The 16,070-nt window shown below is 46.7% G+C and overlaps 1 protein-coding gene across 1 annotated transcript in view; it reads right to left on the reverse strand.

Moving 5' to 3' along the window:
* PARD3B (par-3 family cell polarity regulator beta) overlaps positions 1-16,070 on the reverse strand; it is a 658,517-nt gene that overhangs the window by 258,738 nt on the left and 383,709 nt on the right. The window contains exons 13-15 of the mRNA XM_054043471.1: positions 8,291-8,420; positions 3,968-4,073; positions 1,987-2,102 (exon numbers count right to left, since the gene is read on the reverse strand). Coding sequence (XP_053899446.1) covers positions 1,987-2,102; positions 3,968-4,073; positions 8,291-8,420 — 352 coding nt within the window. The remainder of the gene's footprint in view (positions 1-1,986; positions 2,103-3,967; positions 4,074-8,290; positions 8,421-16,070) is intronic.

Raw genomic sequence — 16,070 nt, forward strand, 5'->3', positions numbered from 1 at the left:
TGGACAACTGGTCTTGTGCTCTAAGGGCTCTGTCATGAGGGATACCTCAGAAATAGATTTTGTCACCCTCCCGTTCAACAGATATGCACGTTAGTTGAGAGGGACAGTGAAGGGACATGGGCCGTGGTGTGTTTGAATAATGCCAACATCCAACTCACTGTTCTCCATGCTTGGCCTGGCTTGTGCAATGAAGCAAATGACCCAGTCTCTTAAAAGATGGGAGCATGGATAAGAAAGCTGGTTCCGGTTTAATGCAGGAAGAATGCAATACAATATTGGTGCGATGGGAGAAGCAACTAGAAGAAGTGCTGATTGGAACCCTGGATTTAGGGAGTGTGTCAGACAAGTTCACTGTTTGAGGTTGCTCCTGGATGCCAGGCAGAAGGATGTGCCCAACATAGTTATGTCCTCTGGGCTGGGTGATCTTTCTGATGCAGATCTTGTTGCAGTTATCTGTGCCTTTGTCATCTTGAGATTAGGCTATTGTAACCTATCGTACATTTGACTACCCTAGGGACTACTCAGAAACTGTTTCACTAGTGCTCCATGTTCTGTACTGTCTGTATATAGAGTTCAAAATGTTGACACTGAAAGCCTTAAATGGTTTTGGACCTTGCAACTGAAGAGACTGGTTCTCTCTACCATGTGATACTGTGGCAATTGTATCCATGTAGGGACTCAAATTAGAGTTCCCTGGTTTAAAAGGGAAAAAGCTGCATAAAAGGCATGATTGTAAAGGTTCCTCAGAGATTTCAGTATGTCTAATCTCATTCCACAGGTCTATTGGGGTTGCCACCTTTCTAAATGCTAGTAACCAGACCCCCAAGACTCCGCCCAGTGCCCCACCTCTTCCCTCAAAGGCCCACCCCTGCTCTACCTCTTCCCCCCAGGCCACACCCCTTCTTCACTTCTTGCCCCCACCCCTCCAAGGCCCTGCCCCTGTTGTTCACTTCCTGCCTACTATGAAAATGCACATATTTTCTGGATAAAAAAAAAAATCAGAACACAAAATACTAAGATAAACATGCACTATGTCAGAAGGAAATACAGTGCGACCACCATTTAAGAAGCTTTAATCTGTTGGCTCTGTGTGTGTATAAATAAACCACTCATGATATATTTAAGGCCCATCCAGCAGAACACCTAAGCACATGTTTAGCGCCACACCAGTGGAACTACTCAAACCTACTGGATCAGTGCCTAAATATGAAATACCCAGAAAAAGTGAGATGTGCCATGCAGAAGAAATACAAAAGGTTTTACTTGGTTCCTGATCCTTTGAATTTTAAAAGGCTTGGAGACTTTTCTTCTTGCTACTGCTAAAATACAACTCAGTTTTCCCCACAGAAAAGTATTGGGTAAAAACAAAACAAAACAAAACAAAAAATCAACCCTTCCACAAACAGTTTGCTAATATTGTAAAAACAATTTTCCCTCAGTGTCACCCACACTGCAAAATTTTCTGCACAGCTCTGATGGGTATTGTACCATAACCATACTCCTTTCAAGCCTCTATGAAAATCTACTGCGATGTTTTGATTGTTCAACTTTGTTATTGTCAATGATCTTGTCCTAAGAAAGTCAGCGGTTGTCTAATTCAGTTTTACAATCGTCTAAATTCTATCAGAAAATAATATGTTTATTGTTTTGTTATAAACTTAGACATGCATGGATTGTTTAAAGACATAACTCTGGCAATTCTTCTACCTTATTTTCACAAAAGCTCTCTTTCCCTCAGCTGAAATTTCTATACACTGCATGACAACAAAATGATATTTGGGGAAAAAATATGCTTAATTCGATAAAAATGGTAATTGTGATTAGATGTTATAGGAGGCAGACTATTGTCCCTACCACAGCAGCTCTGCTGAAGAATATGCTCACTGATCTATGTGTTTAAGTAACAAAAGCGGAAAATAAGAAGATACTGCAGATGTGCTATGGCTAAAACGATGACCTGATGACCCCCACCCCCCTCCATCTTACCAAGATCCATGCTTTTGGAGGTTTTCAGATTAATTGATTCAGGCTGCTTGGCTGTTGTCAAAGATCTGAAGTTGATGTTCTGATCTGTTAAATATGCTGCTGAATCCACTACAGAGCTGTGGAAAAAGCCATGCAAAACATTTAGGCACTAATACAAAACCAAGTGAAGTAATTAAAACTTTCACAATATAAATGTATTTTCCCCTCCAGTTGTTTGCAATCATGCATCTTAAATCAATCTCTGATTGTCACGTTTCTTTTGTGAGATTTAACACCTCTACTCACATGTATTTAATTATATATATTTGAATACAGATTCTTCGTGAAGATAACTGCTGATTTTACATGCTTAATATTTAAATATGATTTTATTTAACAGAACAGAAGGGGAAATATCCAGTGCCAACAGTCTTGTTTTCTCTTCTGCTGAGCTCCTATTTAACTACCTCCTGTCTGAATTGTTTACCAAAGAGGTTGCACAAAATGCAGCCCCTGCACCTGGTTCACTCTCTCTGACATGTCAACAATCTATGTGAATGATGGCATTTAAAAACACCACCACCCATCGCCATTTCACAGAAGCTCACCAGAAATAAACCTGCATGGAGGAGCAAAATTCTGTTTCACAAAGGACTGAGATTTGAAATTTGGTTCAGTTTAGAATTGGAATGAAACCTGAAAATTTCAAAATTCTCTATGAAGGAAAATTCTCCCTGCCTGCCCCCCAAAAAGCAATTTTGGCTCAATGAAAACTTTTTGTTTTCATTTTGATTTTATATTTAAACATATAATTCAAAATTTAAGATAATTTCAAACAAAAGTAATTTCAAAACGAAAGACTGGAAAATTTCATTCAAAGAATGTTGAAAAAGGATGTTTCAAGAATTTGATTCCTCCCCACTGCCCATTTTTCCCCCAAAGGGAATTTCAGCAAGACAGACACAATTTTGCAAAGCATTTCAATTTAGTTGCAACTGCATTTTCTGACAGAAAATGGTTCCAAGTTTTTTTTGACTAGCTCTACTCTCAGTTTCAATCCATGTCAGATGAGCATATCCGAAATATTTAAAAAGAGAAATAAGAACAACAATCTCTCTCTTCCTTCCTTCCTTCCCAGTCTGCAGGAGGTATATAGCCAAATCCTCACTGAGGGTAAAGCAACTGAGAATCTGGCCCATCATTTGATTAATTTACAAAGGATTTTGTTTGCGTGTTTATGTTAGTTTGTATGTGTGAGTGTGTTATACACCTTAGAGACAAGAGAATATCATATTAAAAAAACAAAATTGACACCAATGAAATTCATGTACATTAAGTAAAACAGAATGAAAAAAATTATAAGAATCTACCTGGGTATGAAGTGTTTAAGGCAGTGGTGGGCAATCTGCGGCTCATCAGGGTAATCTGCTGGCAGGTCATGAGACAGTTTGTTTACATTGATTGTCCGCAGGCACGACCATCCGCAGCTCCCCGTGGCTGCAGTTCGCCATTCCCTGCCAATGGGAACAACGGGCGGCCATGCCTGCGGACGGTCAATGTAAACAAACTGTCTCGCGACCTGCCAGCAGATTACCCTGAAGGGCTACAGGTTGCCCACCACTGGTTTAAAGTTATAGAAAAAAACTGTATGATATACTGTTTTCTTTGCAAAATAGTGCATGATTATGAAAATAATTTATTTTTTAAAAATCTGTGTACCAATGAAGAGTGATAGATGTACCATAATTTGAAAACTACTGAAATAGACAGGATATTACATTCCAAAATAACCAAGCATGATTTATATTGCAGAAATGTCAACTTGACCATAACTATTATGGTGCAGATTCCACATCTACTTACACACACACACACACACACACACACACACACAATAATAGTGCTTTTAATCAATGAGAAATAACATCATAATTATCAGTGAGAACGGAGACATTCTAGCTATAAATAATAAAAATAACTGCAATAAAAAGTAAATCCAAACCTATGATTATAATCTTCAGAAAGCAGCTCCTCACTGGGATGTGGGGGCAGGGGAGGTGGAACTTCATTCTCGGCACTACCACGATCAGACATAGTCAGCTCTGAAACTAAAAAGGGTTAAACAAAGTAGGAGGAGCAATTATATTACACCAGTTCACTGATCCATAACTGGACTGGAAGGCCTGAAGTGATCCACAAATTATACAAATACCTAAACTAACTAAATAATAGTAAGTTCAACTGTTTTAAGTTTTTTGGTTTGCAACATTTATTAACTCCGAGATAGGTAGTAAGGTGCCTTCCCTGCAGATATCTCCTTCTCCTTCTCTGTTCTTAATAGGAGAAAAGAAAAGTTGCTACTATCCCATGACAGGATGGATAAGCCCGAAGCCCCGGATCATTGTCTAAATTCCTCCTGTAATACCCGTCTACGACTACGAACATGAAAAGTTCCTCTTCACCATCATTCCTTCCTTCTACTCTGTACTTTCCTATCACTTACTCCCTTTGTGATCACCAGTCTATGAACATCTCTGACTTTTCTTTCTCCTAGTCTTCACCTTTTCTCCTTGTCGTCACTAACGGCCATCAGCATCATGATTGCCACTTTCAACTCTGTCCCTCTCCCCGTAACTCCTCATTTCCTCTCATGCCATTCTGAATGCTCCTGTAAGCCCCACCCTTGACTTCCCCATTATATGCTACCTCCATTCTGGTCTCACATTACTGAGTATCTCTGGAGAACAACTAGTGACTATATTGACTTCTTCCACTGCGTGTTCTCACTCCCTCATCCTTCCAACCTGCCCTTTTTCCTTTCTAGACAGCATTACTCCTACTGTCCCAAATTGACCTATACCACAAGCTAATCTATTACATCAGTTCCCTCCCTAAAGGCCCTGATCCTGTGAGTTACCAAGTGCATTTTGCAATATAGTGCGTGCCCTTAAATTCCCACTGACTTTACTCCACTGAAATTCAGTGGGAATGGTGTACTCAGTACATCTGAGGGTTGGTGTGGTAGATGCAGAGCTGCCATGTAATAATCTATTAATACTGATACAGTATTCATAAAATTACGATACATGTGAACTGATCAATGAGGTGAAGTTACAATATATTGGGCTATTAGACTTTCCTGAATGAATATATTCATCTAGTTTAGTAGAGGCTGTTGGAAAAAAACAAGCAGGAAGGCAACACCATGGCTTCCAGAGAAGATCACCACAGCACACACTTGAGAGACAATGAAGACAGCTGTTAGCTTTGAGGATCCTATATCCTGTCTCCCATGAAGATATATGGTTTGTTTTGCCAGGCTCAGGGCCTAGAAACCAAAAAAGGCACCAAACAGTTAAAAAGCCCCTCTCAGGAGAGAAGGAGGGGTCAGCTGTCAAGGGCTGTCCCGGGGGACAGGGTGGCATAAAGAGAGGCTCTTCACAGGGAGTCTGAGGGAGCTGGGCATGGGCCTGCCACAGTAACATCAGAGAGATGGTAAGCTCTCAGTAGACAGGTCTGCATACAGACTGGCTTATTATTTTAAAATGTTCTCTTAAATGTTTTGGTTCTAAATAAATAACACTTTGCTTTAAGATGGCTGTCTGGTCACTGGTTACCACTATCATAGCACCTGGAGGGGACAAAGCTGCAGGTACTGAAGATAAATCAGATCTGCTAAGATAAGCATGGTTAAATTACAGGAGGTTGTGGCCCAAGGCCTGATCTGAGAATAGGAGAATTGCATGATTCCAATCCAGGAGAAAAGATATGGCTTGAGACAGAGCGCACTTCCCTCATGTGTCTAAGAGACCAAGTGGGTCAACAGTGCAAGTAGCTCACTAACTGTGACAGTTGGGCCTTAGGTTTTATGCCATTTGGAGTAGGGAATGTTTCTGGTATTGTTTTTATAGCATGCAAATTTTTAAAAATAAAATAGTAATAGTTATTTTCTATATCAATTAATCTTTTCATGCACACATGCCACTTTTAAATGTAGATACTTGTACAACCATGAAGATTCAGCATGCGAAGCTATTGTAGGGTAGATACTTTATCTTTACAATATTTCTTAACTAGAGAGATGACATCAATTCCCTTGCAACTCTGATCATTTTTTGGATGTAAAAGAGCTTCTGATGAGGCAGATTCCAGTAATCTTTCAGCACCAGAAATGTGAAGTTGCTGGCACTGAAGTATTGCTTCTCGAAGAGGTTGTTCTAAAACTGCTATTTCTGAACAACAGCTTGGCAAGAAAAAAAAGTAGGGACCTGTGGGTGGCAAGCATTATGCATGCAAAAATAGACTGAACATTGGCATTTCAATATTGGATTAAAAACCCTCCTTTATTGAAATATCCACAGGCAAGACAAAATGTAATGTTTTGGCTATAACAGCTTTTCCTCAGACATTACATTTGATCTTGCTCGTGTATAACAAAAAAGATCCTTTTAAAAAAAAATCTAGTATTAATAAGCCAAGCTTCAATCTATTTTTATTGAGCTTCTAGAACAGTCTTATGTGTAGAGTAGTGACTAGTATTAGAAGTAACTTATTTGAAAACATTAACGGAGAGTATATTTATTAAACACAATTCAACTTCTGCCACAAATTTTTTTTTGCATTGGGCACACTGGGTATTGTATTGACATCTCTGCTATCTTTTATTACTATTTACATTATGGTAGCACCCAAAGTTTCAGATCAGGACTGGAACTTCAATGGGCAAGGCACCATGAAAACATATAGCAAGAGACAATCCCTGTATCCGATATAAGACTGTAATCCTGCAACTTGTTCAGTGTGGGAAGACACACAAGCACATTTGGGTTCACTGGGGCCCTGTGGGGTTGCATGGTTTCACGTGTGCAGATACCATTGTAGGATCGGAGCCTATTATAAAAGAAAATGCAAAAACTTTTTGTAACAAATGATATGGGGGTGGGCATGGAGAAAAGGGTAACACTGAGAGGAATGTGGGTTAAAGTAGGTTAAATGTTCAAAATTAAACAACTATTTCTACAGTAAAATACACGTCACATGTATGTGCACTGTATTATTTTAGGGCCATATCCTCTGCTCACATCTACCTGAAGGATTTCAGCTCTGATATACAGAACCCTCTACTAGGTATTTTGCTACTCTAGGCAAATGCGTGTCCCATTCTCCCCGTCCCCACCCCCCCAATTCTATTTGATTTCACTAAATAAATCTTTTTTTAAATGTAAGTCACAATACAAAGATACTTCACTTAGTTTCTCAGTAATATTTAAAATTCTCTCTCCTTAGCCCTTTGACTGACATCACGCATATCTTCCCAGGCCTTGGTTTCTCTCTCTCTCTCTCTTTCCTCCCTCATAAAGGGGTCTCTCTTTGCCCTATGTCTGTGGTGTCCTCTCAACATCTAACATCCATTCACCTCTCACATCGTGGTGGGTTGTCTCTTTCCTTTAGCCCCTCAAAAATGTAACACAAAGAACGAGCAAAACAAAAAGACACACACTAGCAACCTCTGCTGCTAGGATCCCTCAGAAAGTATAGCTCTTCCAAACAGGACTTATTCTGATCCTTATCTAGGTACTTTAAAAAGTGCCTGATTAGGAACATGAGGAGTCCCACTGAATGGGTGAGAACACCTAATGAGACTTCTCAAATGCTTAAAATTAGGCATATGCTTAAATACCTTGTGGCGTCAAGGCTATACATGGCCGCCAGTGGGGTTTTTCTGCTGGTACGGGGAGGAGGTAGGAACAAAGTGTCAGTGTTAAAGCTGGGTGTTGTACTCAGTTATTTACAGACTAAGAAAATTATAGTTACTAGTTTCAAAGTCTGGAATGGGGTATGTAAATATGTTGTCCTAATTCTATTGTACATTAAGGGTCTGTTTCGAACCTTAAAAATATTTTAAATCTTAATAAACTAAAATAGCAAATCTTATGAATATTATGGTATAGTATAAATTCCTACTGGATTATAAAATGTGACACAAACTAGACAATTTGCTTTTAAAAATAATCACTGTACCCATCAAGGATGTATAGAAAATAAACATTTTGACAATATATATTTTGCAATCATCATTTGTTTTTTATCCAAACTTACGTGTTGGGCAGTGAGCTAGAAACTGTTACTTAAACTGGAACGTGTGCCAGGAATTTAATTCACAACTTCTGAGTCAGCTCTCCCACCCTCCCTGGATCTTCAAGCTTCAAAGTAACAGAGCCTGCACTTACTCTAATTAACTGTTTTTCTAGTTGATATGGATTTCTGAAAACAAAAAGAGCACTTTTTTTTTTTTTTGGCATGAAGAAGGCCGTACAGTACATACCTTTTAGTCTTTCCTGAGGACTGTAAGTTACAAATTGCTGCAGGACAGCATCATTGCGCCTGGAGATAGTGGTAAAGGTCTGACTGCCCTCAAGTGCTCGTTTTGGAAAAAAACCATGATCTGAGTGTTCCTAAGAAGAAACAGAATCACATATTTTAATGTAAAAAATAAATGTCCAACAGAGCCAAGGAACAGTAATCACTAAATCACACTGGGGTTTGTGCATTATTTGTCAGGCGTTTATTGTACATTATTAACTCTGCAAAGAGAAACATGAAAGATGTCTTCAGACCATTGCTGACCATGAAAAAAGAGATTATCCTTACATGAGAAACGATCATTAAGGATGATAAACAGAGAAAAGGACTTCTTTTCTGACCCACAACTGGCTTCATGTTATTCCTCCATCTGCGAGGGCAGCTTGTGGTATTGTCAACATAAGGGCACAGGCAATGCCAGTGATATTTCTTGGCCAGCCAGCTGGTTCCCTTCGCTCAGAGACTGAGTGTGTATGCTCTGATGATCACACACTAAAGCAGCCTTGTAACCCCTAAACCTAGGTCTTCTGGCTGGCAGCTGAACAAACTTTTGCCACACCTCTTGTCTGTTTTTCTTTTGAGATATTTCCCCCCCCCCAACCCCATATCCATATTGCAGCTCCTCATTTATTCTCCTGACAGTTGCAGTTAAAAAATGCACAATTTATCAAACTGGGACAAACTCAAAAAGGCACTTCTGTAGTTGTTGTACAGGGGAAATTATTAATATAGACAGTAAAATGCTTTGGCTCATTATTACCAGGTAGAATGATATTCTCAATATTGTAGTTTCTTTGTGTCACGGAGTATTGGGGAACTCAGGGCCCTGCACCCCCGGCCTCCTGCGATTCACCATGACTCTCAGCCAGCCAGTAAAGCAGAAGGTTTATTTGGATGACAGGAATACAGTCCAAGACAGGTCTTGCAGGCACAGACAACAGGGACCCCCTCAGTTAGGTCCATCTTGGGGTCCCAGGGCATCCCAGCCCCCCTTGGGAGGTCAGAGCAATCTCTGCCTCCCCACCATCTCACCACCCAGCTTCCAAGACTCTGCCTTCAGCGACCCCTCCCACAGCCTTTGTTCAGTTTCCCGGGCCAAGGTGTCGCCTGGCCTCCAACCCCTTCCTGGGTTCTCATGTTACATGCTCAGGTATTCTCCGGTCAGTCTCCCATCCCCCAATGCAGACTATCCTAGCCACATTCCCCTGTCAGCATTCACAGACCACAGTAAGAACAGTTCCAGTTCGTCACATCTCCCCCCTTCGAGACCGAACTGAGCAGGGTCACTTTAACCAGTGACCCGGGGAAGTTCGAACCTACCCCCGTTCCCATGGATGCCCCCGCATCCCTCCCATTCCTTGGTGAGAATTACACCAGGCCCCTCCAGTTTCACGCCCCCCCTTAGGTCGGGGGTGCTTGATGGCACTCGCAGTTCGCATGTGGGAAGGTTTATGCGGCCTGTGCCCTTTTCCCACCCCTATACCTCTGGGGTTCCAACTGGGCTGTGGTCTTCTCCCAGCGCTCCAGTCTGGAGGTCTGTGCTTTGGGCTCTCTTGGTTTAGAGCCGCCCTTTTAACCTTGGCCACCCTCCGGAAAGGATCCTTTATGCTGGGCAAGGGTCCCAAAGCTGTTTTCCCCTTGTCCCAGGCCTTCCTCCCCCTCTGACAGGGGTCACAGGATCTGCAGTACTGTCGGACAGTAACAAAGACCCCAGGCCAGTAAAAGCTCCGTAGCAGCCTCTGCTGGGTACGCCAGGTTCCCTGGTGCCCTGAGAGGGGAATGTCATGGGCCCGGCACAGCAGCTGGCGGCGATACTTCTGGGGTACCACCAGCTGCCTCCTGATCCCCCCTGACTCCATTTTCCCTGGGGGAGCCCATTCTCGGTACAGGAATCCCTTCTCCCACAGGAACCTTTTCCGGCCACCTCGTCCCATGGTCTGTACCGCATTGAGGTCGGCCAGGTCCCTTATCTTCCGCAAGGAGGGATCTCTCTGCAACTCGGCCTGGAACTCAGCAGCTGGGACAGGGATGGCCACCTGCTCTTTCTCGCCGGCTGGGTCTGAAGCTGCAGCCTCCCTGAGCCGTGTCCCTGGGCGTTCCCTCCCCACCGGGTTAGGGTCCTGCGCCTCAGGCAAGGCACCCCCCCCAAGGCCAGGGCGCAGTGCCCCTCACCGGCTCTGACTGCGGGTCACAACCAGTGCCCTTTGGGGGTTGCTTGGCCAGTTCTCCAGGTCCCCCCCCATCAATACCTCGGTGGGCAAATACGGGTGTACCCCCACATCCTTGGGGCCCTCCTTGGCCCCCCACTTCAGGTGTACCCTTGCCACGGGCACTTTGACTGGTGTTCCGCCCACCCCCGTCAGGGTCAGGTAGGTGTTGGGCACCACCTGATCTGGGGCCACCACCTCGGGCCGGGCCAGCGTCACCTCTGCGCCCGTATCCCAGTATCCATTGACCTTCCTCCCATCCACCTCCAGGGGAACAAGGTACTCTCTCCGGAGGGACAGCCCCGCGCCCACCGTATAAACCAAAAACCCTGAGTCTGGAGCATCCAGCCCCCTAGAGGAGCTGGCCTGGTGCTCTCCTCCCTCCTTAGCAGGTGGTACTCTGCCAGCCCCCCTTCCCTGGGAATGCTGCCTCTCGCCGGGCTGGGTCTCTACCCAGTCAACCCTCTGTGGGTTCGGTCTGCTCAGTCTGTCCCCGAGCCTGGGGCACTGGGCCCGTATGTGGCCTTTTTGGCTGCAGTGGTAGCAGCCCATGTCCCATGGGTCCCCCCGAGTGGGTCGGATGGTCCTGACGCCGGATGTTCCCCTTTGATGGGGTTTTTCTGTATTTTCCCACGGGGAGGTCCCATGGTGACTCTCTCTCTGCGTTGTGGTGGGACTGTTCCTTTGGGACTCCTCCCTGTTATCTCCTGACCGGCTCTTTACAAACTCATCGGCCAGCCGGCCTGCATGTCGCGGGTTCTCTGGCTTTCTGTCCACCAACCACAGCCTCAGGTCAGATGGGCACCGCTCATACAGTTGCTCCAGTACCAGCAGTTTGACCAGGTCCTCCTTCGTCTGGGCCCCATCAGCCCACTTGCTGGCGTATCCTTCCATGCGGACGGCTAGTTGCAGATAGGAGATCTCAGGGGTTTTTTCCTGACTCCGGAACCTTTCCCAGTACATCTCAGGAGTCAGCCCAAACTCACGTAGCAGGGCCTTTTTGAATAGTTTGTAGTCCCCTTTCTCTGCCTCTTCCAGTTGGCGGTACAATGCCACGGCTTTGGGGTCCAGTAAGGGGGTAAGGACCCGGAGTCTGTCCGCGGGATCAACCCGGTGCAGCTCGCAGGCCGTCTCAAAGGCCTCCAGGAAGTCATCCATGTCCTCCCCCTCCTTGCGTGGGGCCAGGATGCACTTATCAAAGCTCCGTGCAGTCCCGGGTCCCCCCTCACTCACCGCAGCCGGGGGTTCGCTGCCCTTCAATCTCGCCAGTTCCAGTTCATGCTGACGCTGTCTCTCTTCATGCTGTCTCTGTCTCTCTTTCTCCTCCCGTTCATGCTGACGCTGTCTCTCTTCATGCGGTCTCTGTCTCTCTTTCTCCTCCCGTTCATGCTGACGCTGTCTCTCTTCATGCTGTCTCTGTCTCTCTTTCTCCTCCCGTTCATGCTGTCTCTGTCTCTCTTTCTCCTCCCGTTCATGCTGACGCTGTCTCTGTTGTTCACGATCCTCCAGCTCTCTCAGTTTTAGCTCTTTCTCCCATTCCAGCCAATTCCGCTCCACGGATGCCGAACGTCGCCGGGAGGATCCTCTGCTGGCCGGCGAGCTTCGCCGGGAGGATTCCCTGCTGGCCCGGGGGGTCACGGCGCCTTCGGTATTTGCTGGGTTCCTCCCCACCCTTCCCCTAGGCATAGGAAGGAGGGGTCTCGGGAAGCCCTCAGCAGCTGGCTGACCACTCCCAGCTGGGACAGACTCTGGTGCCTGCGCTGTATTTGCCAGGCTGCTTCCCTGAGACACAGGGATCAGTTCATTCGCGCGATCTTCCGCCTCCAGCCGGGCAATGAGCTGTTCTTTGGTGAGCCTCCCAATGCGCAGCCCCCTCTGCTTGCACAGCTCCACCAGGTCGCTCTTAAGCCGCTTGGCATACATCTTCCTGCTGGCCACTCACCGGCCTGTGTGCTCACAGCTCCCCACAGTTCCCAGGGGGACCCCTAGTGTGCCAGCCCTTCTCGAGGTCACCACCTCTCTGCCAGGGTCGAGCTGCAGACTCCTCCGCCCCTGGGACCACTCGCTGCGATCCCCCCGGGGGACCCTGTTACTGCAAAAGTCCTTCTCGCTGGTCACACACTCCCAGGGGTAATAACCGTCTCTCTCTCACTCTCCAGCACGCCTGGTCCCCGTCAATCCCCCTTCGTTTTACTGCTCCCCAGTCACTTACTGCAGGAAGCGCCGTCCACGGGGTGCAGTAGATCCCGCCGCTGCCACCAGTTGTCACGGAGTATTGGGGAACTCAGGGCCCTGCACCCCCGGCCTCCTGCGATTCACCATGACTCTCAGCCAGCCAGTAAAGCAGAAGGTTTATTTGGATGACAGGAATACAGTCCAAGACAGGTCTTGCAGGCACAGACAACAGGGACCCCCTCAGTTAGGTCCATCTTGGGGTCCCAGGGCATCCCAGCCCCCCTTGGGAGGTCAGAGCAATCTCTGCCTCCCCACCATCTCACCACCCAGCTTCCAAGACTCTGCCTTCAGCGACCCCTCCCACAGCCTTTGTTCAGTTTCCCGGGCCAAGGTGTCGCCTGGCCTCCAACCCCTTCCTGGGTTCTCATGTTACATGCTCAGGTATTCTCCGGTCAGTCTCCCATCCCCCAATGCAGACTATCCTAGCCACATTCCCCTGTCAGCATTCACAGACCACAGTAAGAACAGTCCCAGTTCGTCACACTTTGAAAAGCTGATACATAACCAGAAAGGAGCCTCCACTTGGCCTTCATTTTACAAAGTTGACTTCACCTGGGCCAGCGGATTTCATATTGCAGTTGTAGCACTTAAACATTTTAGAACATGTATGTTAGAATCTTTTAGTAAGAAGTAGATGGAATGCCAAGGCTATATTTACCTACATCCTGTCCCTTTAAGGCAGGGTCTCAAACTCAATTTACCTTAGGGCCAGCACCAGTCCTCAAATCCTCCAAATGGGCCAATAATGTCACTCATGCTGCCCAGAACCCACCCCCCAAAACTCCGCCCCCACCTGCCGAAGGCTCTGGGGAGTTTGGGTGCTGGATGCAGGCTCTGGACTGGTGCAGGGAGTGGAGGTGCAGGAGGAGGGGGTGGGGTTGCAGGCTCTGGGAGGGAGTTTGGGGGTAGGAGGAGATGTGTGGGAAGGGGGTGCAGGCTCTGGGAGGGAGATTGGGGACAGGATGGGGTGTAGGGAGGGGCTGCAGGCTCTGGGAGGGAGTTTGGAGGCAGGAGGGAGTATGTTTGGAGGGGGTGTGGGTGCAGGCTCTGGGAGGGGATCAGGGGGTGCAGCACTTACCTGGGGCTCCAAGGCAGGGCGGGCCGGGGAGCCTCCGGGCGCTGCTGCCCCCAGGCACCGCCCCTGCAGCTTCCCATTGGCTGCAGGGATGCTTGGGGTGGGGGCAGTGTGTAGAGGCACAGCCCTGTCCCGGGGCCGCAGGGAGGGACCAGCAGCCACGTGGAGCGAGCAAGCTGGAAGCCACTCAGCTCCACTGTGATGCCAGTGGTGGGCAGGGCCCCAGGGCCATTTTAAATCGCCCAGGGGATGCGCAGGGGGTAGCACATGTGGGGGTGGCAGACGGGGCCAAGGGAGAGACCCGGTCCCAAAATTGCTGGAGCCCCACATTGGAGAGGGTCTCGGGCCACAGATGTAGGCCAGGAGTTTGAGACCCCTACTTTAAGGCAAGGAACTGTGCTGAAGAGGTCAAAGGGAGCAGGGTGTGGTGAAAGAAGAGTCTAGCACTCCTGGAAGACTCTGGCCTTGGCTACACTTGCAGCTGTACAGCGCTGTGAGGTAAACCTGTCTTCGTACAGCTGAGTAGGAAAGAGCGCTGCAGTCTGTCCACACTGATAGCTGCCAGCACAGTGGTGTGGCCACACTTGTAACATTTGCAGCTGTGCTGGGAGCAGTGCATTATGGGCAGCTATCCCAGCATTCATATGGCTGCAACGTGCTTTTCAAAATGGGGGGGTGGGGTGGATTGTGACAGGGAGTGTGGGGGGAGAGAGAGTGCTTTTTGGAGCATGTCAGCTCTCTATTTTGCAAGTTCCGAACTCCCAGCCCCCTGCTCATTCATTCACTCACTCAAAGCAAGCTGCAAACTGTTTGCTTTTCTCTGTGGTACGAGCTTTGAAACCAGCACTTCCGCATTCCTGCAGCCAGTCACAACAATGGAGAGGATTGGCCACTTGACAAGGTGATTAGTACAACGCTGCAAGCGTTTACACTCACACCTGAGAGTCATAGCCACTCCGCTGCAGCTGTTATTCCTCTCGGAGATGTGGAGTACCCAGGGAGATACAGCGCTGTAAGTGCCCTGCCAGTGTGGACGGGGAGTGAGTTACAGCGTTGGGGGAGACTTTACAGCGCTGTAACTTGCAAGTGTACCCAAGGCCTCTATTGCAGTGGGCTTTTGCACACTCTGTGTTTGCCTGATTCTGATTACGGTTTTAATAAAATGTTCCAGTTTTAAACAGCACGCCTGGTCCTGAGAGTGCAACACAGGCACCAACACTTATGCATCCCTTTTCGGGTACTATCACTTGTGCACACAGATTATGCGTTTTGTGTGTATAACTTTTATCTTCTATGCGCATAACTGATGGTACTGAAAAATGCATGCAAGGGGGCATGTCTGCAAAGTTATGCTCAAAGCAATAGAGACTGGGTTAAATTGCCTTTGAAACTTTTCATCATCATCATCATCATGATGTTCCTATTACGCCTCTGGAGTTTAGTGCAGTGACGAAGCTCCACCACTCCAGTCTGTTTCTGGCAAGTCTTTCAACGGTTCCCCAGCTATGCCCCAGGTTTTTCAGCTCAGCTTCCACAGCTCATCGCCATGTTGTTTTCGGGCAGCCTCGTTTCCGCTTGCCTTTAGGTGTCCATCTTATTGCTATTCTGGCAATGGAATCAGTTTCCATCGGAAGCACATGACCGATCCATCTCCAACACCTCCTGGCAATGATGGTGCTCAGATCTTCTTGGCTGCACTGTGTCAATAGATCTTGGTTTGAGATTGTTCTGGGCCAAAAGATACGGAGGATTTTGCTGAGGCAGGTTGTATGGAATGAAGACGGTTTGGACATGTCATACTTTCTCATTCCCCAGCATTCTGCACTATAAAGTAGTGTTGAAAGTACACAGCTCTGATAAATCTTCAGTTTGGTTTTGGTATTATATTTTGATAATTTCCAGACTGTATTTAAACTCCTGAAGGTGTTCCTGGCTTTACTGATTTTGTTCCGGATTGTCCTGGCTTGTTCCTCCGTTCTGGCTGATGGTGCTGCCCAAATATGTAAATGTTTCTACATTGGTGAGAACATAATCCTCTATCTGTACTGGTGATGGTGAGGCAACATTAAAGGTCATGATAGTTGTCTTATTGCAGTTGATTTTCAGTCCAATATGCTGGCTGAATGCATTGCGTCGGGTTGTTTTTTCTTGTATATGGTGTTGCATATGTGATAGGAGAGCGACATCATCTGCGAAGTCCAGGTCTTCTAGGGATGAGAAGAGTG

This window comes from Malaclemys terrapin, chromosome 11 (genome assembly GCF_027887155.1).
Source record: "Malaclemys terrapin pileata isolate rMalTer1 chromosome 11, rMalTer1.hap1, whole genome shotgun sequence".
In the NCBI taxonomy this organism is placed as follows: domain Eukaryota; kingdom Metazoa; phylum Chordata; order Testudines; family Emydidae; genus Malaclemys; species Malaclemys terrapin.